Source organism: Silurus meridionalis, chromosome 3 (genome assembly GCF_014805685.1).
Source record: "Silurus meridionalis isolate SWU-2019-XX chromosome 3, ASM1480568v1, whole genome shotgun sequence".
Lineage (NCBI taxonomy): Eukaryota > Metazoa > Chordata > Actinopteri > Siluriformes > Siluridae > Silurus > Silurus meridionalis.
The window spans coordinates 32,874,175-32,898,326 of NC_060886.1; the positions used below are offsets into that span (position 1 = coordinate 32,874,175).

General features: G+C 38.6%; 1 protein-coding gene across 1 annotated transcript; it reads left to right on the forward strand.

Annotated features, from left to right (window-relative positions):
* The first annotated feature begins 9,001 nt into the window (after window positions 1-9,001).
* LOC124383001 (uncharacterized methyltransferase-like C25B8.10) lies at window positions 9,002-23,340 on the forward strand. The gene is given in 8 exon segments (XM_046845391.1): window positions 9,002-9,145; window positions 10,404-10,601; window positions 13,946-14,106; window positions 14,312-14,525; window positions 15,196-15,229; window positions 15,232-15,295; window positions 22,552-22,689; window positions 23,081-23,340. Coding segments are annotated over 7 exon segments (813 nt in total). The 5' UTR covers window positions 9,002-9,145; window positions 10,404-10,490; the 3' UTR covers window positions 23,172-23,340.
* Window positions 23,341-24,152: the final 812 nt, after the last annotated feature.

Here is a 24,152-nt window from a genome sequence, read left to right on the forward strand (position 1 = left end):
CGCAAGCACGAAGGCAACCCTTGTGCTATGTTGTCTAAAGATTTGGAAAGATACGCAACAGGGCGATATCTGTCACCGTGTTCATGGGCTAGGTTTCCCGAAACCGTACCACCACGTTCGTGCACATAGAGGTGAAAAGGTTTAGTATAATTCGGCTGACGAGTCAACAAAACCCTGAGGAAGACGGGTCCAGGTGAATTGACGTCCCCTATAGGTAAATGCGAAAAGCGTCTGCGTCTCTGAGGCCAACTTAACACTAACAGGGGGGGAGCACCTTCAATATAAGTGAGTAAGCCCTGCCCACAATTCACACCTCGAGTGAGACTGAAACTACCCTTGATTAATCACCTGACCAAACTAATAAGCACAGACCAACACGCTAGAATCAACTGAGTTAAATAGATATACAAAGTTAGAATCATACCTTACCAGAAGAGAGTAGATTCAAGATAGAGCTAGTGAGTGAATGAGTCTCAGGTGTGTTCAATGAATGAAGCCCGGAGCTTTAGAGAAAGCGGAGGCAATGACAGCCGCCAAAGGGGGCGTGGCAGGAGGATTCCTGACAATAATGTGGGTTTTGAATGATTCGTAATATTTTTATAATTGTAACATTGCAGAACATAAAAAATCTATCGGAGTAAAAGTATTAAACTCATCGAAAATATGTAGTGAAGTAAAAGTGGAAGTAAGGTAAAAAACAATACTCCAGTAGAGTACAGATACGGCCTTTTAGTACTTAAGTACAGTAGTGAAGTAGTTCTACTTCGTTACTCTACATCTCTGGTTATTGCTGTAAGCGTGGTACTATGGCCATACAAACTGCAATGAAAATCAGGTAAATTGGGTGCAACTGCACTGTGATATCTACACAAACATTTGATCATACTGTTTGTAGTGGTTTAACTTACAAGAAATTTGCAAGTGCGCTTTTGTTGTCGTTCTGCCTTATTAGCTTTTATCTTGAATGCTAATTGCCACATATCCGGTCGCCGTCGCTTATCCCACTATACTAAGACTACTAAGACTGTGTCCTATCGGACTGCAGTTCCCAGTAGACCCTGCCTGGAAACCAATTACATACTACTCCAAGTTCCCAGCAGGATGACTTTAAAATGGACACACCCACGTATGTTCATTGCTCTTTATTGTTGAACTAATGTGTTGTATGTTTTGTTTATGCCAAAAGTATTTCACCACGCTATGCTCCATGTTTAATGTTTTCTTTGTTCCATTGCCTTCTTGCATTTGACCTTGTTTCATTATTGCTTTTTGCCTGCCATGACTTTGCCTTTTTTTGGATTACCATTTTGTCTATCCTATTTTTTCCTATATTACTTTTTGCTGTTATCGACCCTGCCTGTTTCACCACTCTGTAAATAAAGTTCGCATTTGGATCCTCTACTCCATCCTCATGCCTAACAACCTGTTATACTTATGTACATGTAATGTTTTTTTTCTAAATCTAACAGCAAAGAATTTCCATTCAACAGCTCTCTCTCTCTCTCTCTCTCTCTCTCTCTCTTTCTCTCCTCTTTCTTTTCTCTTTACATAACTGACTGTTTCTTGACATATGAATTTGATACAGTAACACTAATAGAGATATTTTTACTCACCTTTTCGTTTGGATAAGACAATAAGGGGCCAAGAAAAACATTAAGAAGTTAAGAACTGCCACAAACTAACTCAAGACAAGGCACTTTTTGAACTAAAAATCATTCCAGGTGACTAACTCGAATGAATCGAATGAGAGAATGATATGGGTATATCTTCTATAAGTGGAAAGGTACTGCTCTTTTTTCTTGCAATATAACTCATAGTTTAGTACAGAACTAGTTCACCAGTGACTATCCAGAGCCAAGGGCAGGGAGCAGACAACCAGGCTAAACCTAGCATTGCTAGCTGCACCAAGTCGTCAGTCAAGTTTCACCATATTAAACTGCGTCTGTTCTATGAGCAATACCAAAATGTAGAAATTCCCAGAAAGATTGTTTTAGTACCTTATTTAACATTAAATTAGATATGAATGAATGCACAGTCAGCATTGTATTATAGTGATCAGGAGTTAAATGTACTGTGTTTAACAGAAACATGAATTAAACTAAATGTATATTTAACATCAAATGATGCTTGTCATCCTGGGTATAGTTATATACATATACACTGTCTTCCTAGCAAATGAGATGGTACCTCGGTTATTTCTAATTGTGAAAGTGGAAAGGAAGTAAGGCCAGGAACATTGGAGGGGGGGCTGTTTTATCATGGTGTGGATGCAAAGAAAAATGGTGTAGGGGTGATCCTGAAGGACAGTACAGAAAGAGTGTAGTGGAGGTAAAGAGAGATTCTGATAGGGTGATGAATGTGAAGTTGGAAGTTGAAGGGGTGATGATAAATGTCATCAGTGCCTATGCTCCACAAGTGGGTTGTGAGATGGAGGAGAAGGAAACATTCTGGAGTGAGTTAGATTAAGTGGTAGAAAGTGTACCTAGCAAAGAACTATTGGTGATTGGGGCGGACTTCTATGGCCATGTTGGTGAAGGGAACAGAGGTTATGAGGTTGTGATGGGTAGGTATGGTTTTAGGGAGAGGGATGTGGAAGGGCAGATGGTGGTTTATTTTGCTAAAAGGATGGAAATGGTGGTGGTGATTATGACTTTTAAAAATAATTATTATAAGGTGACGTGTAAGAGTGGAGGAAGTAATGGCGAGTGTGTTCGAGAAATGAAAAAAAAGTGTGCAGGCAGGGTGGAGTTGGTGAAGAAGTGATAGCAGAAGTGATTTGTTATAGAAGGTTACCTTCAAGACTAAAAAGTGAAAGTTTATAGGACTGTGGTGAGACATGCCGTGTTGTATGATTTAGAGAAAGTGCCATTGAGTAGAGGTGACAAAGGTGGAGCTGGCGGTAGCAGAGTTGAAGATGTTGAGACTTTCATCGGGAGTGATGAGGATGGACAGAATTAGAAATGACGGACCGCGCATGTAGGAAATTTTGGGGACAAAGTGAGAGAAGCCCGATTGAGATGGTTTGGACCAGGTGCAAAAGAGGGACATGGGTATATCGGTAGGAGATCGCTGAGGATGGAGCCACCAGGAAGAAGGATAAGAGGAAGACCAAGTCAAGACAAGTCAAGAAGCTTTTATTGTCATTTCAAACATATATAGCTGACGCATTAGACTGTGAAATGAAACAACGTTCCTCCTGAACGATGGTGCTACATACAACAACAATCACAGAAAACACAGGGCTAAGGACTAGAAAGTGTCCTCGCCACATAAAGTGCATCTTGTGCAACCTGGTGCAAACAGTGCAAAACAACATAAGACAGTGCAAGACAAATACACAAAACACAAAATAGCGCCGCCAGTAAACCTGTTGTATATTGCACACTGTGGTGTGTAAAAGACGTAAAGTGAACATTGTAAAAAACAAAAAAATTTAAACAAAATGTTGTGCAAAAGAGCAATAGCAGCAATAAAAAAAAAGATGTGCAAAAACGGCATGTAAACAGTTTATTTAATAAAGTATATAATATGAGTGTCCTGAAGACATTGATATGTGAAGTTATTACAAGTGTGTGTTGAATCCGTGTTGTACAGATCAGTCACACAGTTGTGTGTGTGAGTTTCATTCAGTTCTGTGTTGAGTAGCCTGATGGCTTGAGGGAGGAAACTGTCACACAGTCTGGATGTGATCACCCGAAAGCTTCAGAAACGATTCCCTGATGGCAGGAGGTTGAAGCGTGTGTGTGAGGGGTTTGTTAGGTTGTCCACAATGCTTTTGGCTTTGCGGATGCAGCATGTGTTGTAAATGTCAATGATAGAGGGGAGAGAGACTCCGATGATCTTCTCAGCTGTCTTCACTATCCTCTGTAGGGTCTTGCGATCCGAGACGGTGCAGTTCCCAAACCAGGCAGTGATGCAGCTGCTTAAGATGCTCTAAATGGTCTCTCTGTAGAACCTGGTCAGGATGGGGGAAGGGAGATGGGCTTTCCTCAACCTTCTCAGGAAGTAAAGTAGAGCTGGTGTTAAGTGACCAGGGGAGATTATGAATGCCAAATGAACACCTAGGAATTTGGTGCTCTTGACGATCTTCACGGAGGGTCCATCGATGATCAGTGCAGAATGGTCGCTCTGTGCTCTCCTGAAGTCAACAACCATCTCTTTCGTTTTGTTGATGTTCAAAGACAGGTTGTTTGCTCCACACCAGGCTGTTAACCGTTGCACCTCCTCTCTGTATGCTGACTTATTATTCTTGCTGATGAGACCCACCACGGTCGTGTCATTAGCAAACTTGATGATGAACTTGCTACACAGTCATAAGTCAGCAGAGTGAAAAGCAGTGCACTGAGCTCACAGCCCTGAGGTGCCCCAGTGCTCAGTGTGGTGGTGCTGGAGATGCTGTTTCCAATCCGGACTGACTGAGGTCTCCCAGTCAGGAAGTCCAGGATCCAGTTACAGAGCGAGGTGTTCAGGCCCAGTAGGCTCAACTTCTCATTCAGGTGCCGAAGGATGATTGTGTTGAATGCTGAGCTGAAGTCTATGAACAGCATTCATACATACGAGTCCTTGTTGTCTAGGTGGGTGAGGGCCAGATGAAGGGTCGTGGAGATGGCATCATCCATGGAGCGGTTTGGACGATACACGAACTGCATAAGGTCCAATGAGGGTGGTACCTGGGTCATGATGTGCCTCTGTGGCAAACGTAACTAGGAATAAAAGCACCACACTAAGATCACAGCATTAATATGTAGTTATGAATTCATAAACTTTTTTCAATGATAAAATAAGAAATATCACATTAAAATAATAAATCCAGACAATTTTATAAATAACCCTGTATATACCATACATAATATATTCATAACAGATCAGCAATTATAAAGTTTTACTCCCCTTCAAGAGAACAAATTAATTTTACATATTTCCACATCAGAACTGTGTTTGATATCTTTTACCTACATATTTCTTCAAACAGATCATTTCAAAAGCATTTGAACCTGTTCTAAAAATAATAAATTCTTCCCTTAGCAATGGTTATGTACCTAAATTGTCCAAACTGTCAGTTTTTTAAATTTAATAAAAAAAATAAAAAAAATACCTGACCATGACCTGTCTGCTGTCCAACTATATGCCAATATCAAACATCCCATTTATTTCCAAGATCGTGGAAAAAACAGGTAGCATAGGAATAACATTCATGAGATGTATGTCAGAATTTAAGCCTAATTATAGCACAGAGATAGTGATAGTTGTAGCGTCTGGCACAGGTTATTTAGATTTCATGTCCCAGGCATTCCTTTTAACCTATGACATCTACATCTCAATCAAAAGGTGAAACTTTTATTGGGGTGGTGTATCCCACAGTGTCCCACTACCCCTCTGAAGACTCGAAACAGTATCAAACCCTGAACTCTTGTTAGTCTCACAGGGAACAACCATAAAACTATCCACTCTTGAAACTCGGCTCCAGTATGACTGTTTGTGACAGACACACACACACACACACACACACACACACACACACACACACACACACACAAATAAGATGCTCCACATTCCACAACATTAACTTATACCCTGTATCTCCTCCCCAATTATAGTGGTACTCTAAAAGTCTTATTCTTGTAACCCTGTGTTAATATTGTCTCTTCTTTTTGATTTCAAAGTTGATTTAACATTATCTTTGCTTTATTCTTTCTTTTCTAACAAGGGTGCATTGTATACATCAGAATACAACATTGTATCAACATCAGTTATACTTTAATTACTGATCTCTGTATGTTAATTTACCCCTGTTCTAATGCTGTAAATTCTCTTTATGTTTAGTATCCAAATGACCGCAAAATTATCTGTTCCTTATTTTTTGAACAATGGTGCATTTTATTCAATCATGAAATGTACCATACTTTCTTGATACACTTTGGATAAAACTTTAAGGTTTCCAAAGCGAGTATAACCTGGAAAACATGCCCACAAACACATTAACAAAGGGAGTTTTCACTCAAATATTTCAGGCCATAGCATTGGCCATTCCCCCAAAGATGGGTGGGGTTCAGGACCTTTAAAACATCTTGAACCCAACTAATCGACGTTCAGTCAAGAAAGCAGCTCGCTCATTCGGCTTGACCGGAAAGGCTCGAAACCCCGGGGACCGAAGGCCCGGAGAGTCTGACGCTTCGAACAGCCAAGCAGCGACTCTTCGGGACGGGATCTCAACTCTCTTTTGGGATCTCCCAGCAGGCATTATCTTCAAGCTCAACAACAGCTCTGATCTTCAGGAGAAGCTGAAAGAACATCTGACTCCATCCTAACCGACTCGTCTAAGATTCCTTTGTCTACCGCATCCGGACTCTTGTGCAACAGACCAATGCAAGTAACCGGTTTATCAAACGATGTAGACTTGTCAAGCTTGAGCCCCTTAAATTAAGGTGAATTAAAATTTCCGTGACGAATTCTCAGTTAGGATGTGATTAATTTTGAAGCTTCAGGTTTGCCATTCCTTTCCTCTCTTTCCCTCCTTTCTTCTTTTCCTTTCTCTTCCTCCTTTCATAATTTGAACTTTTGGTTATTTTATTTTCATTTTTGTTTTCTTTACTTCTTTCGTTTGTTTGTGTAGTTAGCTTTATGTTGTGTTTGTCTCATTTATTAAATGCCATATTAATTTTCATGGGTGATTGTCTCTGAGTATTTTTCACAAATGCAAAGTTCCTGCAACATTCGGTCTGAACTGCATGCTCTTTTAAGTTTTACGGTGTAAAATAAATGAGGGTTACGTCTTTCTTGGCCAGGGAGATACCTCTTTTATAGAATTAATATAAAATTATACTGTCTGCTTGCCGGACGAGCAGACAAATAAGTGTAATGTTAATTTCATTACCGTCAATTCAACTTAACTTAAATATTTATAATTACTTATACATTTTTTCTTTCTTTGCGAGCTAAATTCGCTACATTTAATGGTGGAGAATGCAGGCAGACTGTGCTTCCAACTATATAATAAATGTATCTGTATTATAAGTTTGTCCCTCTTCTCCCCTAGTCGCTACATAGTTATAGTGGTTAATATCCTGCTATTAGCTTCTGATCTTGCTTGATCCTTCTTCTGTTGCTTGGTCTGATTGCAGCTTTTGACACCAGTAATAACATTCTCCTTGCTAGACTAAAAATGTTGTTGGAATAAAATGAATGGCTCTCTCCTGACTCAGGTCTTTTTTTTCTTATCTAATAGTTAACAGTTTGTTGATGTAAATGTTGACTCTACACTTACTGAGGTAAAGTTTGGTGTTTAATAAGGATCTGTTTTAGGCCCACTGATTTTTATTGATATGCTACTTATTTGTAAAATTATTTATAAACATGGTATTAGCTTTCATTGTTGTGCTGCTGTTGTATATTTTTAGCAAAGCCATTAAAGAGACATCTGCTTAATAACATAGAGCAGGGGTGTCAAACTCAAACTCTATATTTGATCATATCAAATGTGTATTAGCTTTTTTTTTCTGACAGTATATAGCGCATACACCGCTAAAACTACAAATCCCAAAATGCTTTGTTAGCCAAAAGGCAAGAGAGAGAACGAGAGAGAAAAAGAGAGAGAAAAAGAGCGAGAGAGAGAGAGAGAGAGAGAGAGAGAGAGAGACATAATAAGAAATGAATACCACATATGTGTGTTTTATTTCAAATTTAATTTCTCATGTTTTTATAATATTAAATTTTGGTTGTTCCAGATTCAATGTTTATGCAAAACTAAAGTTTTTTTCCATATGAAAAGGTTTAACATTACACATCTGGAGAGACGGGAAAACATGCACAATTGCAGTCAATTTTTCAATAAATATTGAGTTTGGCCCGCGGCTTCTTCCCAGTTTTTAATTTTGGCCCACTGTGAATTTGAGTTTGACAACCCTGACATAGAGGAATGAGTAAAGGACATTATACAGTGAATGCTTATTAATTTCCTTTTGCTAAAATCTGATAAGATGGAAGTACTTTAATATAGGACCACTGTTAGCTAGAAGGAAGCTTTCTGATTACATAGTATCTCGGATTATGTAGTATCTGTAATGTTCAGTTAGTCTTACCTGTGTCGTATTGGAGAAAGTTACTAATGTTTGTCTTTTTGTGCTTTCAGTAACCAGAGAAAGAAAGTGGCTGAGCTGGTGGATCATAAACACAAACACACACACACACACACACACACACACACACACCAAACCATCCTACAGACCACCATCCGATGCTGTCTAGCCAACATCTTACAATCTCCAATTTCCTTCAGGTTAATTGTGCAGTAAAAATTCCCCCCCAAGCTCGCTTCCTCCTACATAGAACATAGTCCACCTGTATGCTCCTTCCTCCACTCTTATATGTCACTCTACGATCCTCCTTCTTTTTAAAATACGTATTCACCACTGCCATTTCCATCCTTTTAGCAAAATCTATCATCATCTGACCTTCCACATTCCTCTCCTTAAAACCATACCTACCCATCACCTCCTCATCACCTCATGCCTATTTAAATCTGCTCCAATCACCAATCTTTCATTCCTAGGTTCACCTTCTACCACTTCATCTAATTCACTCCAGAAATTTTTTCTCCTCCATCTCACAAGCCATTTGTGTCTACATTGAGCCCGCTTTTTCCTACGAATATGGAATTTTCCTACTAAAATAAACAAATGTATATGTTGTTGTTCACAATCAAAATTTTGTATAAAACAGTACATCAAATATTCATATCCTCCCAAAATAATCTGGAGTAAATACAATGAAAAAAAAAAGATGCAAAATGGTTTCATTTTCTTGACCACAAAATTCACAGATATATGAAATATTCAGCTTAAATCTTTCCAAAACATGCTTTAAAACCAGGTGATCAGGTCATTATACATTTTATGTCTTAAATACGTCATATGATACGGATTTTAATTATAGAATACCACGTGATGGATATACAGTAGAATGAATGAAGAGCGCTGCTGCAGTACACTGTCTCTTTAAGAGATTTCAGGAAATATCGCGAGAATTACTGGAAGAGGGCGTGAGAATTGCCTGTGTTTTATCAATACCGCCTTACCAGTCCATTATTATTTGTCGGATTTGTATTATTTTATGATTAAAAAAAAAAACACATAAGAACCTGCGAAAGGTAAATATTTACACACACACACACACACACACACACACACACACACACACACACACACACACACACACACACACACACACACACACAGAGAGAGAGAGAGAGAGAGAGAGAGAGAGAGAGAAACCTAGACCTCTATAGAAGTTTGGTTTCAGTATCTGTAATAAGTGATAAGTGGAGTTTCCGTAAATAATCATTTAAATATAAATGAATGGTCCGCAGTCTGTTTACGTAAAATGAAACAAGTAGCGATGCTCAGGTGCTAAGGTTATTTTATTCCAACCGACTTTTTACTGCACACCGATTAACCATTACATTAGTGTATTTCACAACCAGACCTTCAGTAGTGTCCTACCTTGAATCAGTCCACCTCTTAATACCATTATGGCGCCTATATGAAACCATCAATATACAGAAAAGCATTATAGCGGAATGCAGTATCAGAGACAGGAATCTCATACAGTGAGAATGAATAGTATTACTAAAGCAGTAATTTAACAAGTCGCAGCATTGGGGGAATTGGTGATTCTCTGCCCATCTAGAGGCTCTTCTTATACCCAATCCTGTTGCCAATTGACCTTATAAGTTGCAAATTGGTCTCCCAGCTTTTTTTCCCGGCCCTCTTATTGCTACCTGTCCCAACTTTTTTAGAATGTGTAGCTTTCATAAAATCCGAAATGAGCCAATATTTGGCATGACATTTTAAATTGTCTCACTTTCAACATTTGATATGTTATCTATATTTTATTGTGAATAAAATATAAGTTTATGAGATTTTTTAATTATTGCATTTGTTTTTTTATTCACAATTTGTACAGTCTCCCAACTTTTTTGAAATAGGGTTTGTAAATAAGGAATGGAAAATTACATGCAGTCCTTACAAAGTATGGGAACATGAGAATCAGTTTGACTCGTAATCAGTCATTTGTGGTCAGTATTAAAACAAAAACATATCCGAAACAGTTGAAAAATATTCAGCCTCTTTGCTCCCCCATGATTTTTCTTTTTTACAGTGTCATTATAATGTTTATAATGTACCAAAATCTTCCAAATATTCAAGACAAAAGCTTTCCAGTATGATTTAATACAGACCTACAATAAGCATGTGATAATTTGTTGAAGAAACATATTTTTTTACACAGGACTCACTAGGTACAATAGTCTCCACTGTAATTAAGGATATGTGATAAACTCTTGCACATAATGGTTACCAAAGTGATTTTCATTAGATAATTTTTCTTTGTCCTCATTTTTTTTGTAGTAATGATTAGCCAGAGTGTAAGCAGTACACTAGCTTAAACACATGCTGAGTCACTCTGCTAAAAATCTGGAATGAGAGAAGATTGCCATGGCCCACAGACTTTTTGAGGAGAAACACCATGCTTCAATTTACCAAAAGTATCGCATAATTCCACCTGATACGGTTTTGCAGCTTATTCTGGATTACCTGAACAAAAAGGTAGGATAGATTATGCATTCTTGTGTCTTTAATGTCTATACAACTAACCATGGGTTTAAAATATAGCACTAGACCATATGTATGAATTTGGGCTCCTTCCTACACCACCACACCTTACGTAACTTAGCTTTGATGATACATGTTGCTAAAAGTAGCTAATACAGAACATTATAATAATACTTACGAATGTTTTTGAAAGGTTATAAGAAGGTTATGCTCTATTTTTTATGTTGAGCAAACATGGTGTAATAGGGACTGAAGTAATTATCATCTTTTGGTAAAGACATCATCTTTTAGTCATATAATAATTAGACATAAAGTGCAAAACTTGATTTTGACACAGCTCATATACCCACAAATCTCAACAATGGCTGAAATGGCACAAAGGCAGAAGTAAATTCAAATGTATTCACTTCTATGCCTATAAAACTATGTAGAAATGTATAGCACCAGAAAATGACAAAGTTTAATAAGCTTAACTGGGTTAGGGTTAGGGTTGTGAGCTGATTACTTAAGATTAATTAATGAATTCCAAGGATGGTTAGCTGTGGCCTTAAAGAGGCATGTACATAAAAATAGGCTTTTTGCTTTAGAATTTGTCAAGAATTGTTCATGACAAGCACTGACAAATAGATAACTGCAGTGTGTTCAGTGTAATAATGCTAAACATGGAATGCAAGGCATGCGATTTCATCAAATTCAGAAGTATACATACACTTCCTTAGTATTTGGTGGAATTGCCCCGAAACTGTTTCACTTGGGCCAAAAGTTTTGGTTATCCTTCCACAAGCTTTCTACAAGTAGTTTGCTGGAATTTTGGCCCACTCCCCTTGACAGAACTGGTGTAACTGGGTCAGGTTTGTAGGCCTTCTTGCTTGCACTCGCCTTTTTCCACAAATTTTTTTTTTTATGGGATTGAGATCAGGGCTTTGTGATGGCCACTCCAATACCTTGACTTTGTTGTCCTTAAGCCACTTTGTAACTAATTTGGAGGTATGCTTTGGGTCATTGTCCATTTGGAAGACCCATTTGCGCCCAAGCTTTAACTTCCTGGCTGATGTCTTCAGATGTTGCTTTAATATATCCACATAATTTTCTTTTCTTATGATGCCATCTATTTTGTAAAGTGCACCAGTCCCTTCTGCAGCAAAGCAGCCCCACAAAATTACCTATTAGACAGTTGGGATGGTGTTCTGAAGTTTCAAAGCTTCGCCCTTTTTCCTCCAAATAAACCGTTTATCATTATGGCCGAACAGTTCAATTTTTGTTTCGTAAGACCACAGGACATGTTTTCAGAAATTAAGATTTTTTTCCCTCATGTGCAGTTGCAAACTGTAGTCTGTTTTTTTTATGGTGGTTTTGAAGTAGGGATGTCAACGATTAATCGACAATCGATTAATTGTCGATAAATATTTTAATCGATAAACCTTATCGACGGTCGATTAAGCATGATCACCATTAACGTGCATAGTTTGAGACGTAGGCAGCTAGCTGGTTTGCCAACCGCCAAAAGAGGACGACGCACGCGGCTCATGCCAAAACATGTAAAGTACAGCAGTTGTGAAGGAAAATGAAGCGAGCACGCAAGAGTTTATTTTGGGATCATTTTATTTCAAATGGTGATAATGTTAATTGCAAACATTGTGCCTGTGTTTTAAAATATAATACATCAACGAGCACAATGATATATCATTTGAAAAAAGTGCATCCAGCGGTTTCCGGGACAGGATTTGATTCGACACAGCCAACAATAACCTCCATTTTAGCCGGGAAAAAGGTAGGAACTCAGAAGGCAGAAGAAATAACTGAACGACTGTGCAAAATGATTGCAAATGACATGTTGCCTATAAGCGTCACCGTAACAAAAACTTGCTGACATGGACGCACGCTCGCTACGATTTCCACTCTATGGAAGTGCGCTCCACTCAGTCGCTAACCGCCCGAGCAAGCGCTCCGTTAATATTCCGCTGACGCTCGCCGTAAACCAGTTCCAGCTCCGACATAAAGTTTTTCTAGTAGGCCTAATTGTTTACTGTTTGTACCAAAATTCTTTTATAATTGTCTAAAATTATGCATGCTGATAAATAGCAATTATGTTTCCAAACAAATTTTTTTAATTCTTCTTAATTGTATTAATTGTATTAATTAAAATGTATTAAATATATTAATCTATCCTTAGCAAACATTCCTAAAATGCAAAAACTGAAAAAGTGTATTTGATTTTCATTCACTTTATTTCCGTGAAAATAGCTGCCGTTGTTGTTCAATAGAATATTCAAAATAGGCTCATTAAAACACAAACGCACACACTCACACGAGATGAAATGTGCGTAGATCTTTACAAAATACACATGGATTATAAAGCATGTGAAAAGCACACACAAGATAAAATGCACTTAGAACGCTTGGATTATGAACTGGGTTGAGCGAGCGGAGTGGAATCTTCAGAAAGGCGCTCTGCGCTCTTAAGGAAATATTACCACTCCGCTTCGCTCAGCTCATATGCCAGAGTGCATCTGAGACTGCGTTATATTAGTCATTGTATTTGAATTAAATAATTATATGAAATGATCAATCGATTCATTTTATAATCCTACTAGCCTTTTATTTACAGTAAAACCCTTTCCTTTGTGGGAGGACGCTATGCTTTTAGTGTCATTGCACAACAATTCATGCGATAACTACTGTAGACGCATCTTGCAGTATGAAGGTTAACGATTAATCGATTAATTGATCGTTAATTTAAACGACGATCGATCATGAGAATTTGTCGAAATTGACATCCTTATTTTGAAGTAATGGCTTTCTCCTCCCAGAGTAAACTTTCAGCTCATGGTGGTACAGTATTCGTTTTACTGTGAATAATGACACTGTCTTACCAGTTTCAGCCAGCATTTTCCCATGATGTCAAAGAAAGAGGCTCTGTGTTTGAGGTGTGCCTTTATATGCATCCACAGGTGTGCCACCAATTATTTCAAATGGAATCAATTAACCTATGAGGCTTCTTAAGCTCAGAATGAAATCATCCGGAGTTTTTTTTTTTGTTTAAAGGCACGATAAACTTAGTGTATGCATACTTCTGACTTTGATGAAAGTGATAATAAAAATACATAAAAATTCTCCCTCGCTCGATTCTGACATTTAACAAATGCAAAAAATATGTTAATATTTATTGATTTAAAACAGAAAATCTTTACTCTGATTTAATGTAGGACAGTAAAGAAATAAATTTTTTTGTGTTTTTTCTAAAGTGTATGTAAATATCTGGTTTCAACTGTATGAGTGTCTGCAAAATTAATGAATTAAATTATTTATTTATTTATTTGTTGTGGTTTGTTTGGTAGAAAGGACCTCCTCATGAACTTGCTGTGGACCTGGGCTGCGGGACGGGACAGAACACTCGTCTACTGGCCCCTCACTTCCAGAAAGTGGTGGGCATTGATGTCAGCGAATGCCAGGTGGAGGAAGCCAGGGCAGTGCCAGGTTTTGCCAATGTCACCTACAGGTCTGCTATAAAGCCTTTTCTGCTGCCTCTTCTTAGGTTTATGTTAAACGTTTATTGTGAAAGGATATTGCACCAGCAATCTATTACAATTGCCATAATATACTTCTTAAAATACACATTTACAGATGGTGAGTACGAAATCAAGCAAGTAGATTAAGAAATAGAGAGTGAAATGAAGAAGGTAATGTTACTGTGCTTAACACAGGTCCGGTCCAGCTGAGGAGCTGCCCTTTCCCAATGGCTCTGTGGATTTACTGACTGCAGCATCTGCAGCTCACTGGTTTGATGCTGAGCATTTCCTGAAGGAGGCAGCACGTGTGTTGAAGCCTCATGGTTGTATTGCTCTTCTGGGATACACTGATGAGTTCAGTCTGTATTATGGCTCCTGTGGTGACAAACTGACCAACATCTGTTCAGAGGTGAGATTGAAAGGACACTGCTTGCCTGTAAAACTTATGGGACCTTAAGTCTTTGCTAGAATATGAAGGCCACTTCTGGTTTGGTCATAAAAGCAAAGCCTTGCTCATGAGTCTTGGAGTTTTAAGGTTATCGGGGTGGGAATAAGATAAGCAATATGTGGTAAAAGTGCTCCTTCCACACTGTTGCCATAAAGTTGAAATCACACAGATGTCTAGATTGTATTTGTACCCTGTAGAGTATTATATTAGAATTAATCTATTCCAGAATATGATGCCAATATGCACAAAAAGAGATCCATTAAGACATTGTTTACCAAGATTAAAGTGGAAGAACACCTTTGGGATGAACTGGAACACCAGGGCACCAGGCTCTTGTAGCAGAAAATATAAATATAAAAATATAGCTGAAAGCCTTTCAATAAGAGTGGAATTCCTTAAAAAAAAAAAAAAAAAAAAAAAGAGGGACTTAATCTGGACAATCAGATGTGGGTGTTATAGTCAAATGTTTACACAACCAATCCCCTTCTTGAAATTTAAATAGATCTCATTTAAAGGTAAATGATAAATAAAAGTGACAGTGAGAAAATGGGTTAATGCATTTGCCACTCATAAATGAATTATGGAAATGCATTAGTACATTTCATCTGATCATCTGTTTGTCTTTCTTTAGGTGAAGAAGGTTATCAAACCTTATGCTAGTCCTCCGTGGCAGTAGCCAACAGTAGACTTCAGGCTTTGTTTGAGGCTATACCGTTCCCTGACAAAGAAAGGTATGTGCTAAAAATAAAACCTATGTTTTGTTTCCAAAATGAAAAAAACAACAAAAATAACACAGGTTGGTCATTAAGGGCAGGATGGAGCAAGGCTAAAACTATACAATTAAAAATACAATTTATTATTATTTTTTTTTATTATTCAGAATAATTCCAAAAAAAGTTGGGACAACATGTATATAAAACATACACTGACCAGGCATACAGTATTTCACATTTCAGCAACCATTTCAGTATTTCTTCTCAAGGGACAATACTATATAAATGAAACTTGGATATATTTAAGAGTGGTCAATGTGCAGCTTGTATAGCAGTTTTCTTTAAAAATAACTCAACATACAGCCATTATTGTCTAAATAACTTTCAACAAGTGATAACAGCTGTACGTCATGTAACCATGCAAAACCACATGTCATATTCATGATGTTCATGATTTTGTCTGCTTGTGCTTTGAGTACATTACTACCATACTCACCACTGGATGTTCAACATGGCAAATCATGGAAAAGAACCCATTGAGGATTCGGGAATTGTTGCTCTCCACAAAGATAATAGTTCATAATATTATATATATATATATATATATATATATATATATATATATATATATATATATATATATATGTCATAATGTTAGGCCTGAGCAGTGAAGAATGTGCATAAAAACAGAATGCAATTATTTGCAAATCCACATATATAAAAATCTATGTTATACACAAAAGAACATATAAAACAAATTAAATATTACAACTGTACCATGTACAATTGTACCATTGTAAGGGTAAAATAAGGTAATTTAGAAAATAATTTTGCAACTAATTAATTGCCAACAGATCAGTAACATGACATGGTATAAAAAGTATATTAGAGAGGCAGAACCCCTTAGTATAGTACATATGGGCAGAGGTTCACCAATCTGCAAAAAAGCTGTGTCTAAAAATTGCGTCATCATCTTAAGCAGTGGTCCCCAACCTTTTTTGTGCCTCGGATTGGCTAATTGGAAGGCTGTTCCTTAACTGTTGGGTTTTATAAGAGAATGACCTGCCTCCTGCTGTAGTCTTTAATATTTTCTTTACCAACAAATAGCCTGCACCTTGTGATCTAAGTAGGTATGGGGGGAAGGTTCACACAGATACTGCAGCACGAGACCATTAAGTGCTTATTTGTCAGTAGTAGTATTTTTATAATCATTGCGAGATTTAATTGGGAGCCAGTGCATTAAAATAGGGGTGATGTGGTCATATTTTCTATATCTAGTAAGGACTCTTGCTGCATTCTAAACCAACCAAAGCTTATTTGTGCATTTACTTGAACAACCATACAAGAAAAGCATTACAGTAGTCTAATCTTGATACAAAAGCATGAACTAGTTTTTCTGCATCCTCTAATTTTAGCAATATTTCTTAGTTGAAATAAGGCGATCTTGGTATTGTTATTTACACGAGCCTCAAAGGAAAGACTAGAGTCAATAATTACACCAAAGTTTTGGCCTGTTGTACACAATGAGACGGAAAGACCATTCAGAGATGCTACTTAATCGGAAAATGTTTACTTCTAGCTGCATTTGGTCGTAGTAAAAGTACTTTCGTCTTATCCGAGTTGAGTACACAATATCATCAAAAGATTTAAAGAATCTGGAGAAATCTCAGTGCACATGGGACAAGAGCAAAACTCAATATCTGATTCCTGTGATCGTCTGGGCCCTCAGGCAGCACTGCATATTAAAATCAGGCATGCTTTTTTAATGGAAGTCATTGGATGGGTTCAGAGAACCCAGCCATTAGGGAGGCACAAGCCAGTGCACTCTTAGTGCCGGTCCCAAGCCCGGATAAATGGGGAGGGTTGCGTTAGGAAGGGCATCCAGCATAAAACATGTGCCAAATCGAATATGCAGATCACAAATAAGAATTTCATACCGGATCGGTCGAGGCCGGGTTACCAACGACCACCACAGGTATCGTTGGTCAACAGGGTACCGGAGGAAATTGGGCTACTGTTGGCCGAAGGAGGAGAAGGAGAGGAGGAAGATGTCTACAGAGACGGCAGGGAAAGGAGAAGTGTAGGAGAGTAGAGGTTAGGGTGGGCACTTTAAATGTTGGCAGTATGACTGGTAAAGGGAGAGAGGTAGCTGATATGATGGAGAGGAGAAAGGTAGATATATTGTGTATTCAGGAGACCAAGTGGAAAGGGAGTAAGGCCAGGAACATTGGAGGTGGGTTTAAACTGTTCTATTATGGTGTGGATGGAAAGAGAAATGGTGTAGGGGTGAATCTGAAGGAAGAGTACAGTAAGAGTGTAGTGGAGGTGAAGAGAGTTTCTGATAGGGTGATGAACGTGAAGCTGGAAGTTGAAGGATGATGATAAATGTCATCAGTGCCTATGCTCCACAAGTCGGCTGTGAGATGGAGGAGAAGGAAAGATTCTGGAGTGAATTAGATGAAGTGGTAGATGGTGTACCTAGAAAAGAATGATTGGTGATTGGGGCAGACTTTAATGGGCATGTAGGTGAAGGGAACAGAGGTGATAAGGAGGTTATGGGTAGGTATGGCCTAAAGTAGAGGAATGTGGAAGGACAGATGGTAGTAGATTTTGCTAAAAGGATGGAAATGGCAGTGGTGAATACTTATTTTAAGAAGAAGGAGGATCATAGGGTGACGTATAAGAATGGAGGAAGGTGCACACAGGTGGATTATGTTCTATGTAGGAGATGCAACCTGAAGGAGATTGGAGACTGTAAGGTGTTGGCAGGGGACAGTGTAGCTAGACAGCACCGGATGGTGGTCTGTAGGATGGTTTTGGAGGCAAAGAAGAAGAGGAGGAGAGTGAGGACTGACAGAAGAATAAGATGGTGGAAAATGCAGGAGGAAGAGTGTAGTGTGAGGTTCAGGGAAGAGGCCAGACAGGGGCTCGGTGGTGGTGAAGAGGTGCTGGATGATTATGATTAGGAAACTACTGCAGGAGTGATTAGGGAGGCAGCTAGAAAAGTACTTGGTGTGACATCTGGAAATAGAAAGGAAGACAAAGAGATGTGGTGGTGGAATGAGGAAGCGCAGGAGAGCATAAGGAGAACGAGATTAACAAAACAGAAGTGGGATCGACAGGGTGATGAGAAAAGTAGGCAGGAGTACAAGGAGATGCGGCAGCAGGTGAAGAGGGATGTGGGAAAGCCAAGGAAAAGGCATACAAGGAGTTGTATGAGAGGTTGGACACTAAGGAAGGAGAAAAGGATTTATACAGATTGGCCAGGCAGAGGAACCGAGCTGGGATGTGCTGCAAGATAGAGCAATAAAGGATGGAGATGGAAATGTGTTGACTAGTGAGGAGAGTGTGTTGAGAAGGTGGAGGGAGTATTTTGAGCAGCTGATGAACGAGGAAAATGAGAGAGAGAGAGAGAGAGAAGGTTGTATGATGTAGAGTTAGTAAAGCAGGAAGTGGATAGGATTAGTAAGGAGGAAGTGAGAGCAGCGATTAAGAGGATGAAGAGTGGAAAGTCGGTTGGACCAGATGACATACCTGTAGAAGCATGGAGATGTTTAGGAGAGATGGCAGTGGAGTTTTTAACCAGACTGTTTAACAAGATTCTGGAAGGTGAGAGGATGCCTGAGGAATAGAGAAGGAGTGTGCTGGACCTGCACAGACCTGCAGTAACTACAGGGAAATTAAGTTGATCAGTCACACCATGAAGTTATGGGAATGAGTAGTGGAAGCCAGGCTAAGAGAAGAGGTGACCATCTGTGAGCAACAGTATGGTTTCATGCCGAGGAAGAGCACCACAGATGCCTTATTTGCTTTGAGAATGTTGATAGAGAAGTATAGAGAAGGATAGAAGGAATTGCATTTTGTATTTGTGGATTTAGAGAAATCGTATGACAGAGTGCCAAGAAAGGAGCTGTGGTATTGTATGAAGAAGTCAGGTGTGTCAGAGAAGTATGTGAGGGTGGTGCAGGACATGTATGAGGACAGTGTGACAGCAGTGAAGTGTGCAGTAGGAACGACAGACTGGTTCAAGGTGAAGGTTGGATTGCACCAAGGATCGGCCCTGAGCCCTTTCCTGTTTGCAGTGGTGATGGACAGGTTGACGGACGAGGTCAGACAGGAGTCTTCCTGGACTATGATGTTTACGGATGATATTGTGATTTGTGGTGAGAGTAGTGAGCAGGTTGAGAAGAGCCTGGAGAGGTGGAGGTACACGCTGGAGAGAAGGGGAATGAAAGTCAGTAGGAGTAAGACAGAGTACATGTGCATAAATGAGAGGGAGGGCAGTGGAATAGTGCGGTTGCAGGGAGAAGAGGTGGAGAAGGTGGTGGAGTTCAGGTACCTGGGGTCAACAGTGCAAAGTAATGGAGAGTGTGTTAGAGAAGTAAAGAAAAGAGTGCAGGCAGGGTGGGGTGGGTGGAGAAGAGTGACAGGAGTGATTTGTGATAGAAGGGTATTTGCAAGAATGAAAGGGAAAGTTTATAGGACTGTGGTGAGGCCTGCGATGTTGTATGGATTAGAGACAGTGGCATTGAGTAAAAGGCAGGAGGCGGAGCTGGAGGTAGCAGAGCTGAAGATGTTAAGGTTTTCGTTGGGAGTGACGAGGATGGACAAGATTAGAAATGAGTTTATTAGAGGGACAGCGTATGTTGGACATTTTAGAGACAAGGTGAGGGAGGCAAGATTGAGATGGTTTGGACATGTGCAGAGGAGGGACATGAGTTAGATTGGTAGGAGAATGCTGAGGATGGAGCCACCAGGACGGAGGAAAAGAGGAAGGCCAAGGAGGAGGTTCATGGATGTGGTGAGGGAAGACATGCAGGTAGTTGGTGTGAAAGAGGCAGATGTAGAGGACAGGGTGGTATGGAAACGGATGATCCGCTGTGGCTACTACTAATGGGAGCAGCCGAAAAAAGATGGGCTCAGAACACCTCCTGAAATCACTGTCTGTAAACACACTTTACTTTGACCTCCACAATTGTAGGTTGAGCTCATCATTTGACTGAGACAAAGTGAAAAACTGTACTGTGGTCAGACGAATAGAATTTTTTAATTATTTTTGGAAATCATAGAAGTCGTGTCCTGCTGATTAAAGAGTAAAGGGAGCATCTGGTTTGTTATAAGTTCAAAAACCTGTTTTTCTGATGCTATAGGTGTAAATGAGTGCCTATAGAATGGGCATCTTGCACACATGGAAAGGCATCATCAATGCTAAAAGGTTTATCAAGGTTTTAGAGCAACGTATGATTCCTTACAGATGATATTTTTTCAGGGAAGGCCTTGCATCTATAACAACAGCATGGCTTTGTTGTAGAAGAGTCCGGGTGCTGAACTGACCTACCTGCAGTCCAGACCTATCATCAATTAAAATAATTTTAGTTTATCATGGAACAAAAAATATGACCCAGCACCATTGAGCATCTAGAATCCTGTATCAAACACAAATGGGACAACATTCCTCTCCCAAGTTTCTGCAGTTCCCAGAAATATATGAACTGATGTTAAAAGAAGAGGGGATGCTATATAGTGGAAAACCTGTCCCAACTTTTAAAAACTATTGCAGCCATCAAATTTAAAATTACTGAATTGTGTTTTCTATGTTCTATTGTAAATTAAATATGGGGTCATGAGATTTGCAAATCTGTTTTTATTTACATTTTACATTTTCCTAATGGAAATGGGGTTGTATGTCAGTTCTGCACATAATATAAATGTTTTTTTAAGATAAAATAAATATATATGTTAAAAAAAATTGTATGATACAGCTGCAAATAGGTATTTGAACACCTGTCTATCAGCTAGAATTCTGACCCTCAAAGACCTGTTAGTCTGCCTTTAAAATGTCCACCTCCACTACATTTATTATCCTAAATTAGATGCACCTGTTTGAGGTTGTTAGCTGCATAAAGACACCTGTCCACCCCATACAATCAGTTAGAATCCAACTACTAACATGGCCAAGACCAAAGAGCTGTCCAAAGACACTAGAGACAAAGTTGTACACCTCCACAAGGCTAGAAAGGGCTACGGGGAAATTGCCAAGCAGCTTGGTGATAAAAGGTCCACTGTTGGAACAATCATTAGAAAATGGAAGAAGCTAAACATGACTGTCAATCTCCCTCGGACTGGGGCTTCAAGCAAGATCTCACCTCATGGGGCCTCAATGATCCTAAGGAAGGTGGGAAATCAGCCCAGACTACACGGGAGGAGCTGGGACCACCGTTTCCAAGGTTACTGTTGGTAATACACTAAGATGTCATGATTTTAAATCATGCATGGCACGGAAGGTTCCCCTGCTTAAACCAGCACATGTCATGGGAAGCCTTAAGTTTGCCAATGACCATTTGGATGATCCAGAGGAGTCATGGGAGAAAGTCAAGCATCATGCTTTGGGGTGTTTTTCTGCACATGGGACAGGGCGACTGCACTGTATTAAGGAGAGTATGACCGGGGCCATGTATTGCGAGATTTTGGGGAACAACCTCCTTCCCTCAGTTAGAGCATTGAAGATGGGTCGAGGCTGGGTCTTCCAACATGACAGTGACCCGAAGCACACGGCCAGGATAACCAAGATGTGGCTCTGTAAGAAGCATATCAAGGTTCTGGCGTGGCCTAGCCAGTCTCCAGACCTAAACCCAATAGAGAATCTTTGGAGGGAGCTCAAACTCCGTGTTTCTCAGCGACAGGCCAGAAACCTGACTGATCTAGAGAAGATCTGTGTGGAGGAGTTGGCCAAAATCCCTCCTGCAGTGTGTGCAAACCTGGTGAAAAACTACAGGAAACATTTGACCTCTGTAATTGCAAACAAAGGCTACTGTACCAAATATTAACATTGACTTTCTCAGGTGTTCAAATACTTATTTGCAGCTGTATCATCTAAGTGGGAGAACTTGCAAAATAGCAGGGTGTTCAAATACTTATTTTCCTCACTATATATATATATATATATATATATATATATATATATATATATATATATATATATATATATATATATATATATATATGTTTATATATATATATATATATATATATATATATATATATATATATATATATATATATATATATATATAAATATAAAATATGTGCAGGCAGTATTTAAGAAATGTAGTTTTAAACTGTTTTTTTTTCTAAAAAATATTTAGCAAATGTTTGCTAATTTTATGAACTGCAAACACACTAAAGCAATACTGTGCAGTACTAGGCATTTATTAAACACAAAACATCAGGTAACCATCTTAACTTCTGTTTTCTACTTCCGCTTCTTCGGGAAGGGTTACAAATATTTCACTGAAGATGGAGATGACAGTTGCGGGTGTAGTCGGCTTTGTGGAGTCTTTCTCTTATTGTCAGACCTACTTCAGGAAAGATCCCCAAGCTGCAACTGCTCTTTTAGAGTCAATGATAAAACGGTAATCAGTTTACTAATACTTCAATGTATATTTTCTATGTATTAAAGGAATACATTTTTTTTTTGTCTAAAGTTTATGCATGAAATGCAACTATATACTGATGAATAGTATTGTGTTGCTCTTTATTACATTTGATATACTGATTGATATACAGTATAATAAGGATAATAAAACTCTGGATGTGTTTTATTTTAGGGTGGCATCACCATCACACCATCTTAATGTTCATTATTCATGATCTGTAACTGTATGCCCTGGTGTGTTTTATTCCTTCAGTATCATGTCATGTGTGTGTGGTGTTCTACAGGAAATCAACTCTCTTACTAAAAAGACTATACTATGTTTGCATTGTTTTTATATATACAAATTTAAACACATTTATGTGTTTCAGTCTTCAAGATGAAATGGGCGTCTCATCACCTGACACTAATATAGAGTTCAAAACGGACTTCTACTGTGTGCTGGCATGTAAACCGCAATGAAGAGAACCGTGCTGATATAAGTGAGGACTAACATGAAGGTCACAACATTTTGTTTAGTCATTTGCCATTTACTGTATTCACTTCTGTGCACTGTTAAATGAATCTACTCTTGGTAGAAATCTACCATAGCTACCACATATTTGCACAATAAACCTTAAGACAAAGTAAATGGTGTCTGGTAAATGTGCATGAAATGTACTAAAAAAAGGTCAAACTTTTAATTGACATTTGTGGCTTTGAACGGTTTCTTTTAATTTTACTCTTGGAGTTCTGCTCTGAACTCTACATTCAAATGCCTAGTAGTGTGTAATAAACAATTATAAAATATGTGTAGTCAAACATTTTTCAAACCAGGACTTAATTATTTGCACATATTTATGTCCTGGTAAGCTGAAGGTAATCACCAAAATTTCCATGTAAAGAAATTAGAACAGATGTGCTAACATATTGAGGTTGAAAATCTACATGTTAAATGTGGCACGAGTCAATAAAAAAAAAAATATTCTTAATATTTAAAATTTCTCTAAAATATTAGAATATATGTGGGCAGTATTTAAGAAATTTATTGTACAAAAACAGCACATTAAAAATTTACTTAAAATATTTAGCAAAGGTTTGGCAATTTTATCAACTACTAACAAACTAAAGCAATACTGTGCCGTACTAGGCAATTATTAAACACAAAACATAATTTCATACCCAGTGTGTAAGCTTTATAAGCTGGTTGTGTGCAAAGTCCTCCTGGAGTCAGGGAGGAGATGGACTGTGTAGACGATGCAAAACTTGTGTAAACAGTGCTACCAGCTACTTAAAAATAGAAAAACATTATAGCCCTGAGTGCATGTACCCTATGACATGCATAATAATACACTTAGTGGTTACAATGTAAAATTGTCTTTGGTGCATCATTTACTTGTATAGCCAGTTGTGCAGGCCGTTATTCTTGTACCTCCCTTGCTTCAGTTAGCAGCTTTTCAGTCT